Genomic DNA, 15,890 nt, shown 5'->3' on the forward strand with positions numbered 1-15,890 from the left:
TGGGGGTTTGCTGAGTTATAGCCCCTTCGGCTTAACCTCTGGCATTGGTAACTGAAGTGGCCGGCATCACCACAGTTGAAACAATGGTTGCAACGGAAACCCCTTCCTTGTCTCTCACAATTCCAGCACCATCTAGGGCGAACTCTCCCTTGCTCTACAGGGTTGTACTGTGGGTGGGGGGTAGCGCGGCTTTGTTGTTCCATACCCTCCCGGATGGCAGCCAGTTCAGCTTTCAACTCTCTAACTTCAGTAAGAAGGTTAACTTTTGGTGGCTTTTCTGGGGTTTTACCTTCAACTGAGGCATGGCTGACATCATGGGTGGCCAATTGAGCTACAAGCTGTGTGGGGGTCCGGTTTGTGGGCTGATCATGACGGGAACCAAGCTTCTGCATTCTTTCTGTTTCATTACTAACTGCTGCATTCAATTTCTCAAAAAGTTCTTCATCTTCTACTTGGGTGTTTTGCAAGCAGGGTTTTATCTCCATTTTAATGCTATCATTCCGTAACCCAGTTAATAATGAATGCAGAAACATGCACTGTACAAGCTTTGGGTCATACTTCAAATCAGATCCTGCTTCTTGAGATGCAAACAGTACTTTCTGCTTTAGATCAAGGAGGCGAACAAGAAAGTCCTGAGGGGTCTCCCCAACTTCCTGCACTGCCGAACTGAGCAGTTGATACATTTCCGTAGCCCCCCTTTCTTGATAATGTGACCGGAGTATTTTACGTAATCTGGAAAGTTCTAAATCGGGCCTGCCTTCCAAGTACCTCCCCAATCTAAGGCCTGGATTAATGGCTCGAATAACGGCCTCGACAATTTCTTCTTCTTTATAGCCCCGTTTTAATCCAGCGTTTATTTGGTGAGCCAAACTGGTAAAGCTCAAGCGGTCTTTCTGACGTGAATCTCCAATCTGTCCCGATATTTTAAATTCCTTCCTGAACGGTGGGGTCGCTGTGGTTTCTTTAGGCGTAACTGTGTTTGCACTTGACTTGATGGCAGACTTCTGATCTACCTGTTCGGTTTTCACACCACTCTCTTGTTCACTCGTCGCGTCCTTTGTCGCAGGTTTCTTCTCTTTAATTGCTTCTCTGAGATTCGTTAATGCCTCGATCAGTTCCAAGTTCCTCGGCGTCTAAATACTTCGTTAGGATTTGTATTAGCGCCAGACGTCCCGTATCCGTCTGTTTTACTTCGATGTGTAGCCCCGCACATATTTCTCCAAGACTCGCTTCGCTAAGTTGACAAATTGCTGTTCTCACCTCTATCTGAATCTCTTCGACGACCTTTGACATTTCGATGGCTTCTTTGTCACGTCGGGGTCACCAAATGTTACACTTTACTCAATCTCGCTCAGGAACTACTTCAAAACTACAATAACAACACGTTTTCTCATCGATTCTTGCTAGGTTTTTCGCCAACACGTGGGATTTTCCGATCCCATAATAATATGTCACCTGGGGCTGGGCCCAGTCCTTCTCGTTCTACTTGCTACATTTACATAATACCGGGGCGACATTCGAACCGGCGCGAGTTCACCGAAGTCCCCTCCAATGGCTCTGTAATCGTTAACTGGCACTATCAGAAAATTTCATACCGGAACGAGTCATACCGGCGTGAGTTCATACCGGTTTCAGCACCAGAAAGAGAATTTCATTCCGGTACAAAATCTCGCAACAGTATCATGTAAACGAAGAACAACCACTCGTCTTGGTATAAAATCGGCCTCGTGGTGTATTGGAACGTGTAGCGCATGCTTCAATTGCATCAACCCATAATGGTGTCGTCACATCGGAAATGAGAAGGGAATAAAATAGACCCATTTCTTCTGGCATGTAAACGCGATACGAAGTCAAGTTGACATCCCGGTATTGAGTTCACGCCAAAGCGAGTTTTCTCATGTAAACACCTCCTTAGATGGGTACAAGAGTAACGGAATGCCGACTAAACAGCGGCTGATTTATCGTATTAACAGGTATCTTGTTTTTTTTTTCAATCGGAGAAATTTGCATATTAATGCTACTCTGTAAATCCGAATTTAAATAAAGTTTATTGAAATTGAAATTGATGAAAAACATCGTTAAAAGCGAACATGATACAGTGGAACCTCGATATAACGAAGGGCCAAGGGATCGGCACAATTTGTTCGCTATAACGAGGTTTCGTTATATCGAGTTATCTCTCACACATTTTACTATTACTGGGGCGAAGAATATCGTTCGTTATATCGAGGACTTCGCAATATATAGAGGTTTGTTAAATCGAGGTTCCATTGTAACAACAAAATTGGTCCTTGGGATTATGATAATTTTGTTTTGTTCAAAATGTTAGGGAACTATGTGTCTGGCCAACTGACAAGTCACCTATCTCAGGCTGCCACTATCGGAAGCTCATTCCATGTTGTGGATGGCAACATCGCGACCTGCTTTACGATCAAAGGGCAAACTGTATGTAACTCAAATAAACCAAGTTCGATATATTAACATTCTAACATGGCACCGAGGCGTAGGGATGAATAAATATTCGTCGATAAGTTTTTGTTCCATTTCGTACACGCGCTGTTAAGTAGCTTGTTCATATAGGAGCTTGCCTTATGGGCGTCAAGTGTGTTTTCTTGTGGTCAAATAGTATGGTTCAGTTTATAGTTGAGGTCGGTTGGGTCAGTGACCTGGCCCTGCGAGACTTAGTGATGTTTTCTAAAGTAAGTCAATTTTACTCAAAGAATGTAGGTATGAAGGTGGGCGGGCAAAAACTACCTACAAAAACGATAAGCTGAAACCCATACATGATTTAAATTTTCTCAAAGGGCAAACAAGTTTGGTGGAGTGTAACTCTGGAAAGGACAGCATTTGTGTACAAGATCTGGATCATAAACAGACCCGACTGCTGTTTAGCACCATTGCCAAACGTTCAGGTGATTTTAAGAAACAACGAGAACTCTGCGATAGCAGCTGACTGTGAAGTTTACGATTGGATAGCAGAAAAAAGAAGACTTCTCGTATGCAAACCATCAATTATGGCAACAAACGTAACTATATTGGCCGATGAAGCTAACAGTTTGAGCCTCTGCGAGGTTTTGATTACTGCAACAGGTGAGAAAAAACATAAACTGAGGAAAGACAAAGAAGGAGAAACTGCTTCAAAAATTCTTTCGTTTCGTTAGAATTTCTACCCAAAAAATTCTGTTTAAAAGAAGTATGCGCAATCGCAAAGGAATTACATCTTTCTTGTACCGTTAATTTAACCACGGTTGTACTGAAACAGACAAACAAACAAAATGACTAGGTTGTCCGCTTTTTGTTTACAGACAGGGAAATAACTGCTCATGGGGTTCGTCAGGAGCTTTGGTACAAAATGGCACCTACTGGATCGATAGACAGTTTGTGGGCTGATAGGAGATTTCCAAGCAATCCAGATGTTGTGAACATTCTCCAAAACTTTGATGCTCCTTATAATTTTCATACCAGTTACGGGCAGCGGCTGACAGCATATCTTTGGGTAATTTTGATTTCTTGCTAAAGTAGAGTCTGAGGCGTATAACACTCATTCTTACGGTATCCGGCGATGTTTCATCAGAAAGCCCATTTTAGGAATTTCCTGTCGTAAGTCTTAAGTGTCATGGTCAGAAAAAATCAAAGAAATCAAAGAAATTTGGCCACAGTCCAAAAACTCATACTTTGTCAATTTGAAGGCCTAGGTATGTAACTGAAAGATATGGAGTTAGTTTTTCGAAATATTCAATTTACGGCAGAAAACCACGAATAACGGTAATCGTACCGGAAGCTCAAATTTCACTTCTCGACAATCCGAAATTTCACTCTTTTCAGCTTCTTGCTACCCAGACGTTTCAACCGCGCGCTGTAAATCTTTCCTTACCTTAGTTACATAGATTGACTCTTCCTTTATCGAAATATAGTTAGTATTTTTATCTCTGATTATTTCTGAGCCAGCTGAGCCTCGATTAAGTAGACACATTTTTCTCATTTAGGAAAAAGGCTAAAATAATCCAAATTCAGTGTGGGAAAAAGCTGACCGGTAGTGCTTCAAATCTTCTGATATTTTAGCCAAAGAGAGTCCAGTCGTTGAATTTTAGGTTTATGGTTTCAAAAGTGTGGGATCTAGTAGCAGTTTTGAACAAAGGTCGATCAAAGGTCGACAAAATTACAACTCCGCGGCTTTGAAAAGAACAACTGAAACACTTGACACGAAACACGCAATAGAGTAATTTGTATATTTTTTGGGCAAAGACAACACGGTAAAATTAGCTTTGAAGTTTTATACGTTTGAGACTTTAGAAAAATAGTATTTATCCTAAAGATTGCCTACAATAGAAGAAATACCAAAAAAAAACAGCACTTGAACTCTCCCTGATGTTCGTCACGCGCGAGCGACTTGCAAACCATTTAATTTCGTGGCATTTCTGATAGAGCACGAACTAATTTTTGCCAGAGCAGGTGCATTTGAATTGTTTTCATCAAAGAAAGGCGAAATTTTCCCGGGGGGGGGGGTTACTCCCTATAATGGCCTATACGGGGAGGCTCCGCCCGAAAGGGGTACCTTTTTCAGGCTTAAGGTATATGAAAGGGTAGGGATTTTAAAAGTTTTGGTATACGAAAGGGTATGGAAATCTGTCATTAAGGTATTTAAAAGGGCCTTTAATTAAAATATTTCGAACAGACGCAATTTACGGCTGTATTATTTTAATGTACTAGTGGTAACCACAGGTTAGAAAGTGCGGACCTCGAAGCAGTTAAGAGAAGGTCCTGGGAGGGAAGTGTTTTTTGTTAGTTTGGAAAATTACTTCAAGTCGAAGTTTTTGGGAAGTTTTCCAGAAGTTGGCATAAATAACTGTGGTAATTGAGATTTCTTTTATAAACTGCGGTTGTTTATTGGGAGTCTGTCCACCGAGAATAACAGTATCTCAATGTGTGCGAAATTATGATGATTTTTTTACGTGTTTGATATTACCAATCATATGTTGACAAGTTTGCCGTGTTTCAACGGTGAATAAGCCAAAGTTTATCGATATTAAATTTTTCAGACAGTGTCGATAAATCACTGGACAAAAGAAAATTATTCCGAGTAAGGTCGAGTAACGCGTCACGCTTAAGTCACGAATGTTTTTTATCGTTTCCTATTGCCGCGAACCAATCAGAGTTGTTTTTTTGATTGACAGTTTTGCGAAGTGTAGTCGAGCACGCGGTGTGAATTGAGATGTGATTTTCCTCCGTCGGCAAACTCGCTTTGTTGTCAGTGTTATAAGGAATTTCTCGAGAATAACCGTTGTTGGAATCATTCGCTTTGCCGTAGTTTATCTGTGATACAATCACAGCAGATCTTCTCAAAAGCAACACCTATAAAACAACGTCTGCAAAACGTAATGTCTGCAATCTTCCGACAGAAGCCTCATTTTTCGCATTCTTATCGCTCTTGGAGACAAGATTTTTCTCTTCCGGTGTTACGACAAACTGTCGTGATTGACACATTTTTGCATTCCGAGCGTTCTTAGTGGAAGAACAAAATTTTCAACTTCCGGTTTGCAGATAGCCTTTATAAACGTGGCGCGCACGCGTAATACGCAATCCGCTGGTCACTGTCAAGATTAGGGTTGCGGGCCTCTCTTGGGCCCGCAATTAAGCGCTACGTGAAAATGACAAGAAAACGTTCTGTTCTAAGTCTATGCCATGTCTTTTAGGTATATAAAATATATAAAAGGGGTACCTTTTTCAGTAAAAGGTATACGAAAGGGGTACAATTTCTGTTAAAAATGGTATATAAAAGGGTAAGGGGTCAGAGCTCGGGGCGGAGCCTCCCCGTATAAAACTTTTTTGAGTGCCCCCCCCCCCCCCCCCGAGGAAATTTTATATGTCCCAAGCATCGCCATTCGAGTTTCTCTTAGGAATTATTCGAAACAGCACAGGCCTTGCTAATATCCCACTCACCGTGGTGATAAAAAAGCCATTAGAAGCACAGATGTGCTAAATGTGCACATGGCCGATAAGATCAGGTTTGTAAACGTAACTCACATTACGGTAGTATAAGCTTATAGATTTCCTTTAATGGCTGAGTGGGAAATTTTTCTAGGCAAAAATGTCTTGTTCACTTTTTCGTTGGCTAATGATTTTTGGTGTGGCCAGAAAATGTGCAGGGTTTTTCTATCCTTTTGATAATTTCCACCCTATTTCTTTCTCCGTAAGAAGGAAAGATGATGAGGTAAATTGAGCTCTATTACACCCCCCCCCCCTCCTTAACGAACCCGCCCAACAGCGAAATGAAAAAAACCCGTCCGCGAATAGGACTGTTTGACTTTTCTTTCAGTTAAATACGTTTTCAGCTTAATACGTAAGCTTCGTTTCTAATAAACATACCAAAATGGTTCACACGAAGACATGTACATCTGTCAAAAATATTTACAGCCGATATTTTGGACAGTCCGATTCTTGGACAATAATTATTCAGTTCGCCCATAAGGCAGTTGGATTCAGGTTAGATTGCGTGACGCAACTTTCAATCGACCGTTCAAGCCAATCTGTTGTGATCGATTAATTTCTTGGGATGTGTTGCCCGCAACTTTCTTTCATTTGTTTAAGTTATCACAATCATGTGGTATGTTCAATGTTATGTTATGTGTGTTATGTTTACCGTTTAAAACTTTCTGCGGATACTATGGTTGACGAAAACCAGAAAGAAATGTGGAATCCAATAACATGGCCATGGCGGACCTGACAATGAATTTTGTTGTCTCACCGGCTTGCAGGTAGGCGACAGTATGTTTTTTTTTGCTGACTAGCTAGCTGCTAAGGTTTTCGAGTTTTAAATGATGTTTTATTGTGTGAGCTGATATAAAGTTTTGTAAGGTTACAATGTTTACGAAATATTGTGTTCTTTATGCTAAATTCGTTTCGCGTGAGCAACTGCCCGCTGTTGCAATGTTAACAAAACATGTTGATTCGCAACATAAGCCAAGTTGCCCCCTGGTTGCACTAAAAGCTCGCTTAAACCACAACATATTTTTCCATTTCCATACTCTTTGACTTCTTTTTAGTTCGTATGGAAACAAATGTTATGCGGAAGTAGTTGGACTTTTGCGCAGTGATCCGTTGAAAATGTGCCGTTTTTTTTAGCCGTTCGCGTCAATGGCCAAGTAGACTTCAAATCAAAAATATTCCGTATTGTTAGTTTCTTTTTAACGAACCAAAATTGTGTGCTTTATACAGATAAAGGTCCAATTTATTCCTGGAGAGTTAAGACAATTCCTAAAATTGGAGCATAAATTTTTGAAGCGTTGATTCGACCTTTTTTCCTATTTTCACTTGTCGCCATTGCTAAAAATAGGCCGGTTGTGGTCCAATTGAATAAAATTGTTAAAAAGATATTTCTTGCGATATTTGCAAAAATGAAAGCTGTTTCGTTTTTTAGTTAAGTCAGATTTGTGGGCAAAGTTTAAAGAAAATAGATTTTTCTTATTTCAGAATATGACTTACTTTGAATCAATGGAAAATATTTTTGTCATTCGCGGCTCCAAGTCGCTCGCGCGTGACGAACATCAGGGAGAGTTCAAGTGCTGTTTTTTTTTTGGTATTTCTTCTATTGTAGGCAATCTTTAGGATAAATACTATTTTTCTAAAGTCTCAAACGTATAAAACTTCAAAGCTAATTTTACCGTGTTGTCTTTGCCCAAAAAATATATAAATTATTCTATTGCGTGTTTCGTGTCACGTGTTTCAGTTGTTCTTTTCAAAGCCGCGGAATTGTAATTTTGTCGACCTTTGATCGACCTTTGTTCAAAACTGCTACTAGATCCCACACTTTTGAAACCATAAACCTAAAATTCAACGACTGGACTCTCTTTGGCTAAAATATCAGAAGATTTGAAGCACTACCGGTCAGCTTTTTTCCACACTGAATTTGGATTATTTTAGCCTTTTTCCTAAATGAGAAAAATGTGTCTACTTAATCGAGGCTCAGCTGGCTCAGATATAATCAGAGATAAAAATACTAACTATATTTCGATAAAGGAAGAGTCAATCTATCCAACTAAGGTAAGGAAAGATTTACAGCGGTTGAAACGTTTGGGTAGCAAGAAGCTGAAAAGCGTGAAATTTCGGATTGTCGAGAAGTGAAATTTGAGCTTCCGGTACGATTACCGTTATTCGTGGTTTTCTACCGTAAAATTGAATATTTCGAAAAACTAACTCCATATCTTTAAGTTACATACGTAGGCCCTCAAACTGACAAAGTATGAGTTTTTGGCTGTGGCCAAAATTTCTTTGATTTTTTTCTGACCATGACACTTAAGATCTAGAAATATTAGGCTATTACGACGCAAATGGATTCTCTCTGTTTTGTCACACCGCCAATGATTGAATTTTCCCACCCAACAATTTATAGATGATGTCAGAATGTCATTTTATATTTATTTAATTTACAACAACGTAAACTTATTCTGTCTCAAGGTTCCAGAAAGTGGAAATTACACATTTTACGTTGCTTGTGATGACGCTTGCGAGCTATGGCTTGCCACACAACAAGGAAGCAAATTAGCAAGTGGCAATGACGATGAGGAATCAGGAAAAATTCTTTTGGCCGATTTAAAGCAGGAATACTGGACAGACCGCAATCAGTGGGATAAGTAGGGATATATTTGAACTGAATACCAATATAGAATGTACTTTGTGTCTTATATAAATGAGTTAACCCTTGTGTTAATTCTTGTGGACCAGTGCTTAGGCACAAGAATTTGATTGATTGATTGATTGGTTATGGTGAGTTTGCGTTCCTGTTCAACGTCATGGTTGTCTCTAGTCGCGGACTGTTATCTATAAATGACTGTTCTCGTTTTCATCTCTCTTTTAATTTTATTTAAAAATTGATATTAAGAAACTTTTAATTCATCCTTTGAAGAAATTAAACATAGGAAAGTGGTGCTAGTATACGTACTAGAAAAACCTATTCACCACCCAGAGAAAATTATAAACGCAGACTGTTAGCAGACCTGAAACCGGTCACCTACACCCAGAATGCACGCCATCCATATCTAAGAGACGTTCTACAAGGCGCGTATAAAAAGTAAGCTGTTAATTACTTCTTGACATGCTTATTCGTTTACGTTCTTATCTTATGCTGTCTTACTGTTTTCAGGCATCCCTCGTTTCAGACATCGAAAAAAATTTGGTTAAGTAAATGCCAGTTCTACTTCATTGAGACACTTATGAAACAATCTGGTTCTCAAGACTGCGTATCAGTGGGAATGAAGTTTCCAAACGGCACATACGAGCGTCCCATTGAAAGGGCGCACTTATTTTGGGTTCGGCCAGGTAAATCAGCTTTTTTGAAAACACAACTCGTTGCCCAAATATTTCCGCCCCTGCTGAATAACTAAGGGCTCTCTGAAAAACGTTAATAGAAATACAAAGAAATAATAATGTTACTACGTTTCTATTTTTTCAACATTATTTTCAAGTATATTTGTAGAGAGTGATTGTACCAGCATCTCCTTAAAGCTAAAAGTTGGCTTAATGGAAAACACACTAGGATTTAGAGATTACTTACCTAAGTTATTGTTTTGTTTTATAGGGTTTGATTATGTAGACTTCCGGATAGTTTCTATTCCTAAAGTTGTGAAAGCTGGCCAAAAACTTGCCATCCAGGGTAACTATATTTTTGCACAGGGTTATTTTATAATTATCCCAGACACAAATGTTTATTTCTAATATTTAACAGAGGTCTGTATAAAGTATCTTAAAATTCACAAACGGCGAAAATTCTAATTCAGAATCAGCAAATCGAGGTCTCGATTACGGAATCGCATCTGGCTTATCTTGTGAAAAAGACTCCCGCAAAGAACGTCATTCAGGGTAATTACATAAGACTAGGTTTAACGCAGACATCCTCGGGAAATGGAAAAAGTTCACCTTATACAAAACATGATCGCTAAAAATTGTAACTTTGGGCGTGATGAAAAAGTCAATTGTTTATCAAAACTGAGCCCACAGTGTTCTAAAATAAAATGTCCGTCTGCAAAACGGACAGGTTGAAAAACAATTTTTTAATAATGATTGTAAATAGTCGGGTTTTCCCCTTGTTTTTACTTGTATTTTTAACTTGATTAATAAAACTTATTAACTTGTTTTTATTTAAATTGATAATCTTTTAGATATTTCTTTGGCGATTGACATTTGTACATTTGTAAAGTTTTATCCAATTCTGCCTTTATGCTGTAATCTTAAAGCTTCCAAAAACTATCTATCTATCTCAAGAAATTCAAAATTAACACGCAAACTTTAGTTCATCTGCCACGTTTGAGACAAAACGGTTCATATTCTGCATTTTACATTCACGTTATTCACAGACGTTTGAACTGTTCACAGATATCTGTGCATTTGATCTCGTACGGTATTTAAATTATAACTATTGTAGCCGTACTGGGGTCACAGCCGACACTGCCGGAGCTTATCTTGGCTCCGTAGCAAGAGGCGAATAGAAGTATTGCTACTCCTTAAGAAAGTGGATGCCAGTCCATCTCACGTTAGCTCCAAGCAATGTTTCAGGTTACCCTCACTAATTACTGACGTCACTGGTACTAATTTGTGCTCCTGCTTACTTTATGGCACAGTCGCTCTCACTTTTATCGTATATATTCGTTGCCATCATTAATTCCTGATTTTTCATGAATTTATGCTTCTAACAGCGCCAAAGAGCACCAACATAATTTTAAATTGAAAGTTGCAAGCTGTTGCGATTGAAGGTGGCTGATAACTGTTTTTAATAATTTACAGATCTTATACCTTATACTGGGTCAGTACTCAAACACTTTATCAACTACTATCACAGTCCGGTGACCCCCATTTTTTATTGTTGAATTTTGATCAGCAAGTCACGATAAAACGTTTGGGAAAGTTTAAAGAAATTCTGTCAGAGCGGTTCAGAGTCACCTTAATACTTTGAAATTTTAAGGCGGCCCTGAACCGCTCTGAATTTTTTTTTACACTTTGCAAAAAGTTGTATCATGAAATGCTGATCATAACTTAACAATAAATAATGGTGGTCAATGACCTCATTGTCGAGTTATTAGCACTGAAAACTAAAACTAAGGGCCGAATCGCACTAGCGGACAAATTTTGTAACAATTGGTAGATTTCATCATTAACGTGTCACTTGTTACAGAAAACAAGTGCGAGTGCGTTTTTTGAGACCTAGAACTTGTCCAACATTTCAGGAAAACAAAGAAGCAGTTGTCTTATGATTGGTCCGCGTTGCACGCGCGATAGATGTTGTCAAACAACACGTGCAGATCTATTGTACTAATAATTACACCTTTTGTTTTCTTCAAAATGTCTCTGACTTGTCGCGACAATTTTGTTTTTGTAAAAAATGTTATGACATTTAAAACTTGTCCGCTAGTGCGATTCGGCCCTTAGAGTGTTTTTACAAGTTATTGTTGCTGTAGTTACCAATAATGTCAAGAAATTGATCACAACTTGTCGACTAATGATTGAGCATTTGTTTCATACCATAAGTGTAGTAATGTGTAGTAAGGATTGCAGTAATGACCTATCAAAAAATAAGGACTGGAAAATGCCTTAAAACCGTTATCAGCCACCTTAACGAGTCAATTAGTATTGGTACCTTGCGCCGCAACATTGCAAAGCTCCCATAAAAATCAAAAAAGATTTAACTTTAATTTGTAAAAAGAAACGAAAATGTATACCAGCTTTATCAGTGTAAACACTTGTATTAGTAGAAAGACAGTTCAGTCTTTTTGTAATACATATTTTTGTATGTATTTGATGTGCCTGAAATACCTTTATTACTTTTTCCTTGGATGCAGCTACATACAAATACTGCTGTCGTGGATCATACTGCCCGGGATGTCCAGTTGATCTTTACTTTATGTTTGCTGAACAAAAGAGTTTGGTTCACAACGGGTTAAAACTGAACTGCCAAGAACACAGTTTTAATACCACCCTCGAAACTATTCTTCAGGAGGGAACCTATGCTATAAACGTACGTCGTAAGCATCGCAAATTTGTGAGATTTCAGGAAAAATTCATTTTTTATTGATTTTTCATATTATTTCATATATTTGTTCTTTAGGTTTCGTATGAAATGGAGGAGCTAGTATCATATTCACTCCGGATGAATAGGCAAATCGGTGAAGTTATTGTTAAAGGTACGATAATAAGCAATTATTAAATGAGGGTGAGAAGTACGTAAAATACGTAAATTTCTCAAGTAAACATGACAAACAGTAACTTTACATGTCCTTTCCTGCAGCTATGGAGATAGAAGGTTGCAACTTCACTTCTGATTTGTGTTCTTGGAGTAATATGGATGGAGGATGGAAACGTACAGTGAAGTCAGCGCTTGGTAAAGGTATGCATCGATAATGGAGATAATAAGTTTAATGCATGTCTTGTACTTCTCGTTTAACGTTAATAACTGCATTCAATGCGGATTTAATCCACATATTTCAGGAAAACAATCATAATGCTGAAACTAAGGGACGGGGTAATAAAGGGGGCGTTCACGTTTGTTTGGGCTCTTAAATAATGGTGTTGTGTACATGTTTAATTTATTATCGATAAATATAAAATGCATTATGAAATGTAAGTCTTCTTTTCGCATCAACAGGGATTCTTACTCATGTCGGAGACAAGCCTGCTGTTCTCAAAAGTCCGTGGATTGCCGCAAATGCCATTTATCAAAAACTTGGGTTATGTTTAACCTTCTCTTATTTGCTTCCTAATTACTATGGCTCATCATTAAGCGTGTTTTTAGTGACAAAGTCAAATTTGTCAATTTGGAGTCTCAGTGGGCACCAGGGTGATACGTCGCTAAATGGACAAGTATCAATCACCACGAATGAGAATTTTAAGGTATTGTTAAATAATTCTACGTCAATCAATTATCTTCGCGTTTGGAATGATTCTTACAATGAATATAAAAATTGCAGCATTTGGCAGTTTTGTGGTGTTGCGAATGGTGCGGTCACCAAATGACGTATAACAAAGGGTACAATTAAAAAACACTGAGTAACCAATAGCCAAACCAATAACACCATGCGATATAGCTAACCAACAATGGATTCCGCAACACCAAATTAAAACCTTATCAAAAACTGTAAAGTGAATGACACAGTGAAGGTGTTGGTGCTTTTAAATATGCAAATATGCCAAGAAATACCATTTAATTTGATGTACTTTTTATCAGCAGAATATTGTGTTTTGAATCCTCACTCGTCACAGGTATACAAATATCGTACAGGCACAGTCAAATTTCAGGCTACAAGTGTAACTTGTAGAAAAGCATTTGTGTATTCTTCCTGCTGAAGGTGATGATAAGTCACTGAAAATTAAGCAAAAAAAGGCCAGATCTGCTTAAGGGACCTTCAAAATTAACAGACAAAGGATTACTTCTAAATTCTAAGTGTTGGATTTATGTGTTTCTTGCAGGTTATGTTTGTTGCCAAGGGAAAAAATCCTTCGAATGTGACTGTTGATGATATCAGAATATCTACAAAATCTTGTGAACGAGTTCCACCTCACAGTGTACCAGGTACTAACTGGAAGACTCATCTGACAATTATATACAAAATAAATGTTACATTTTACACTAATTAATGTAAATAAATATTTTAATTCGTAATCAGTATTAATAATAGTAATACCTTATCTTTAATTTTAAATTGACTGACAGACAGATTGATGGATGGATTAATTACTTTGTATTTAATGTTCCTGTGACTATCACCTTTTTATATTTAGAAACTATTATGAAAACGTATGCGTGTTGAAAGCCAGTTTGTAGTTGAACATGTAAAATTACAAGTCAAGGATGAAATGTTATGTCAAAATAAGAGCGTTTTGTTTTTCATCCACTGTGTCGAAAGACATCTACAATAATTTACAGCTCAAAAAAATAAAAATTAACGTTATCATTTTCGCTTGATTTTAACTCAGGTACTAGCAGTTATTCTTCAAGGATGCCATAAGTAACGAATTGTTACTAGTTTGTGTTTTTTAAAATCATGTACAGGTTACACATGTGAGGGGAAAAATAGCTTTCAATGTGATAACGGACAGTGTGTGAGCAAAGAACTTGTTTGCGATGGCGACAATGACTGCGATGACAACTCTGATGAGAAGGACTGCAAATGCATTACGACTAAGTTTATGTGTCCGACTGGTGAATGTCTTGATGTAGAAGACCTATGTGACGAAGCAAGGGACTGCGATGACAAGACAGATGAGTCCAGATGTGGTAATTATATAAGCAGGGGTCGTTGCAATTTTGGCCTTTTTTATTTGTATTTTTTTTTTGCCCTTATAGAATTTTGTTTTGCAGAAAGAAGCTGTTCTGAAGATAGCTTCTCCTGTGCTGGAGGTGGATGTACTGCATGGTCTTTAACATGTGACGGAGAAAGAAACTGTGAAGATGGAACAGATGAGCCGTCTATATGTGGTGTGTGTTCCTTAAAAAAAAATCATCGACAGTTCATCATATTAATTATTTCAACTTTAAATACCGCTGAAAAAATATTGAATAGACCTAATTAAGTGTTAATTTTTTTCTACAAGGAATTTAATTTGGGCAACTGCTCGTGAATTGTCAGTTTATTTTTTATTTTAATTTAATTACCGTTGGATAATTATTTTGTATTATTTTGAATATCAATAATTAAAAAAAAAGAATTGTCAGCTACTTTGCTTGTTAATGTTGTTGTTTTAATTACCGTTAACTGTCAACTCCAATACAAAGTAGAAACAACTGATATTTAACAACATTAATGGGCTAATAAGTTAAATGTTTCCCATTTTTCCGTTTTTATGAACAGCAAATCAATCTTGGGTTGAATCGTTGTCCGGACTTCTGCACACCAAACAGTAAAATCTGATTATGCGTTAATTTCCTTTTAACCATTGTTACGTTTCAGGCTCTTCAAATTGCTCTCTCTTAAATTTGAGTTGTGATCGGCCTAACCATACAGATATTATGAAATCACACCAGTGCGCTGGAAACAGAGGTAACATTCGACATGAATGTTCTTGGAGCATTTTAAGCTATTTTTTATTTAATACATATACGAGCTGTTATATAAACTGGACTCGACATGTTAAGTACTTACAAATTGCCTTCTCTTCTTTTATCAGTCAAATGCGATTTTCAGTATGGCCTATGCGGGCTAAAACATGACTCTAAGTTTCGCTGGAGCATTGGTTCAGGAACAACACCTACTAGGAACACTGGACCGGACTACGACCACAGCACATTTTTACCTGAAGGTGAATAAATACACCTTATTCGATGGTTTAACATATAATACGCGCGGATATTTTGCGAGTTGCGTAGTATTTTTCCGAGCCCCGTAGGGGCGAGGAAAAATAAGAGCAATGAGCAAAATGTTCGCTCGTCCACCATCGAATAAGGAATTTATTATTCCACTAATTTCTCCACTTTGTTTGGGCCAGTATTCCGTAAGTTTGTCCGCCCGTATTTTTGCCCTGTTCTACTGTGTAATAACGTGGCATATTTTGCGCGTTCTTTTGCCCTAATATGGTAAAATGGCGCAAAAGTGGAATAAAAATTAAAATTATTCCACGAGCGCGCGTTGGATATGAGAGGGTATATAGTCAACGAGGCGCGTGGTGGCGAGTTGGCTATAACGATCTTATATCCAAAAAGCACGAGTGGAATAATTGTTTAATTAAAAACGCCCAAAGAATTGCAATATTTGAGCTCCCCAGCTATTTTCGTTGACGCGTATTTGGCTATCAAATTTGTGGTCAATGGTATATGAGCTCATATACCATTGCCGGTTAACCAATCAAAACGCAGGAATTGCAATACAGTAAAAACCCGCGTATAAGAACCTATTTTTTCAGAGTCTGGC

The 15,890-nt window shown here is 38.0% G+C and overlaps 1 protein-coding gene across 1 annotated transcript in view; it reads left to right on the forward strand.

Moving 5' to 3' along the window:
• Nucleotides 1–15,890, forward strand: part of LOC144655982 (uncharacterized) — a 77,905-nt gene that overhangs the window by 27,301 nt on the left and 34,714 nt on the right. Inside the window, 15 exon segments of the mRNA XM_078516183.1 lie at nt 2,330–2,445; nt 2,805–3,090; nt 3,306–3,496; nt 8,455–8,630; nt 9,140–9,315; nt 9,575–9,649; nt 11,829–12,004; nt 12,095–12,170; nt 12,275–12,373; nt 12,632–12,876; nt 13,453–13,555; nt 14,036–14,260; nt 14,345–14,461; nt 14,934–15,023; nt 15,151–15,282. Coding sequence (XP_078372309.1) covers nt 2,330–2,445; nt 2,805–3,090; nt 3,306–3,496; nt 8,455–8,630; nt 9,140–9,315; nt 9,575–9,649; nt 11,829–12,004; nt 12,095–12,170; nt 12,275–12,373; nt 12,632–12,876; nt 13,453–13,555; nt 14,036–14,260; nt 14,345–14,461; nt 14,934–15,023; nt 15,151–15,282 — 2,283 coding nt within the window.

Source organism: Oculina patagonica, chromosome 6 (genome assembly GCF_052425735.1).
Source record: "Oculina patagonica isolate OP01 chromosome 6, crgOcupat, whole genome shotgun sequence".
NCBI classification, from domain to species: domain Eukaryota; kingdom Metazoa; phylum Cnidaria; class Anthozoa; order Scleractinia; family Oculinidae; genus Oculina; species Oculina patagonica.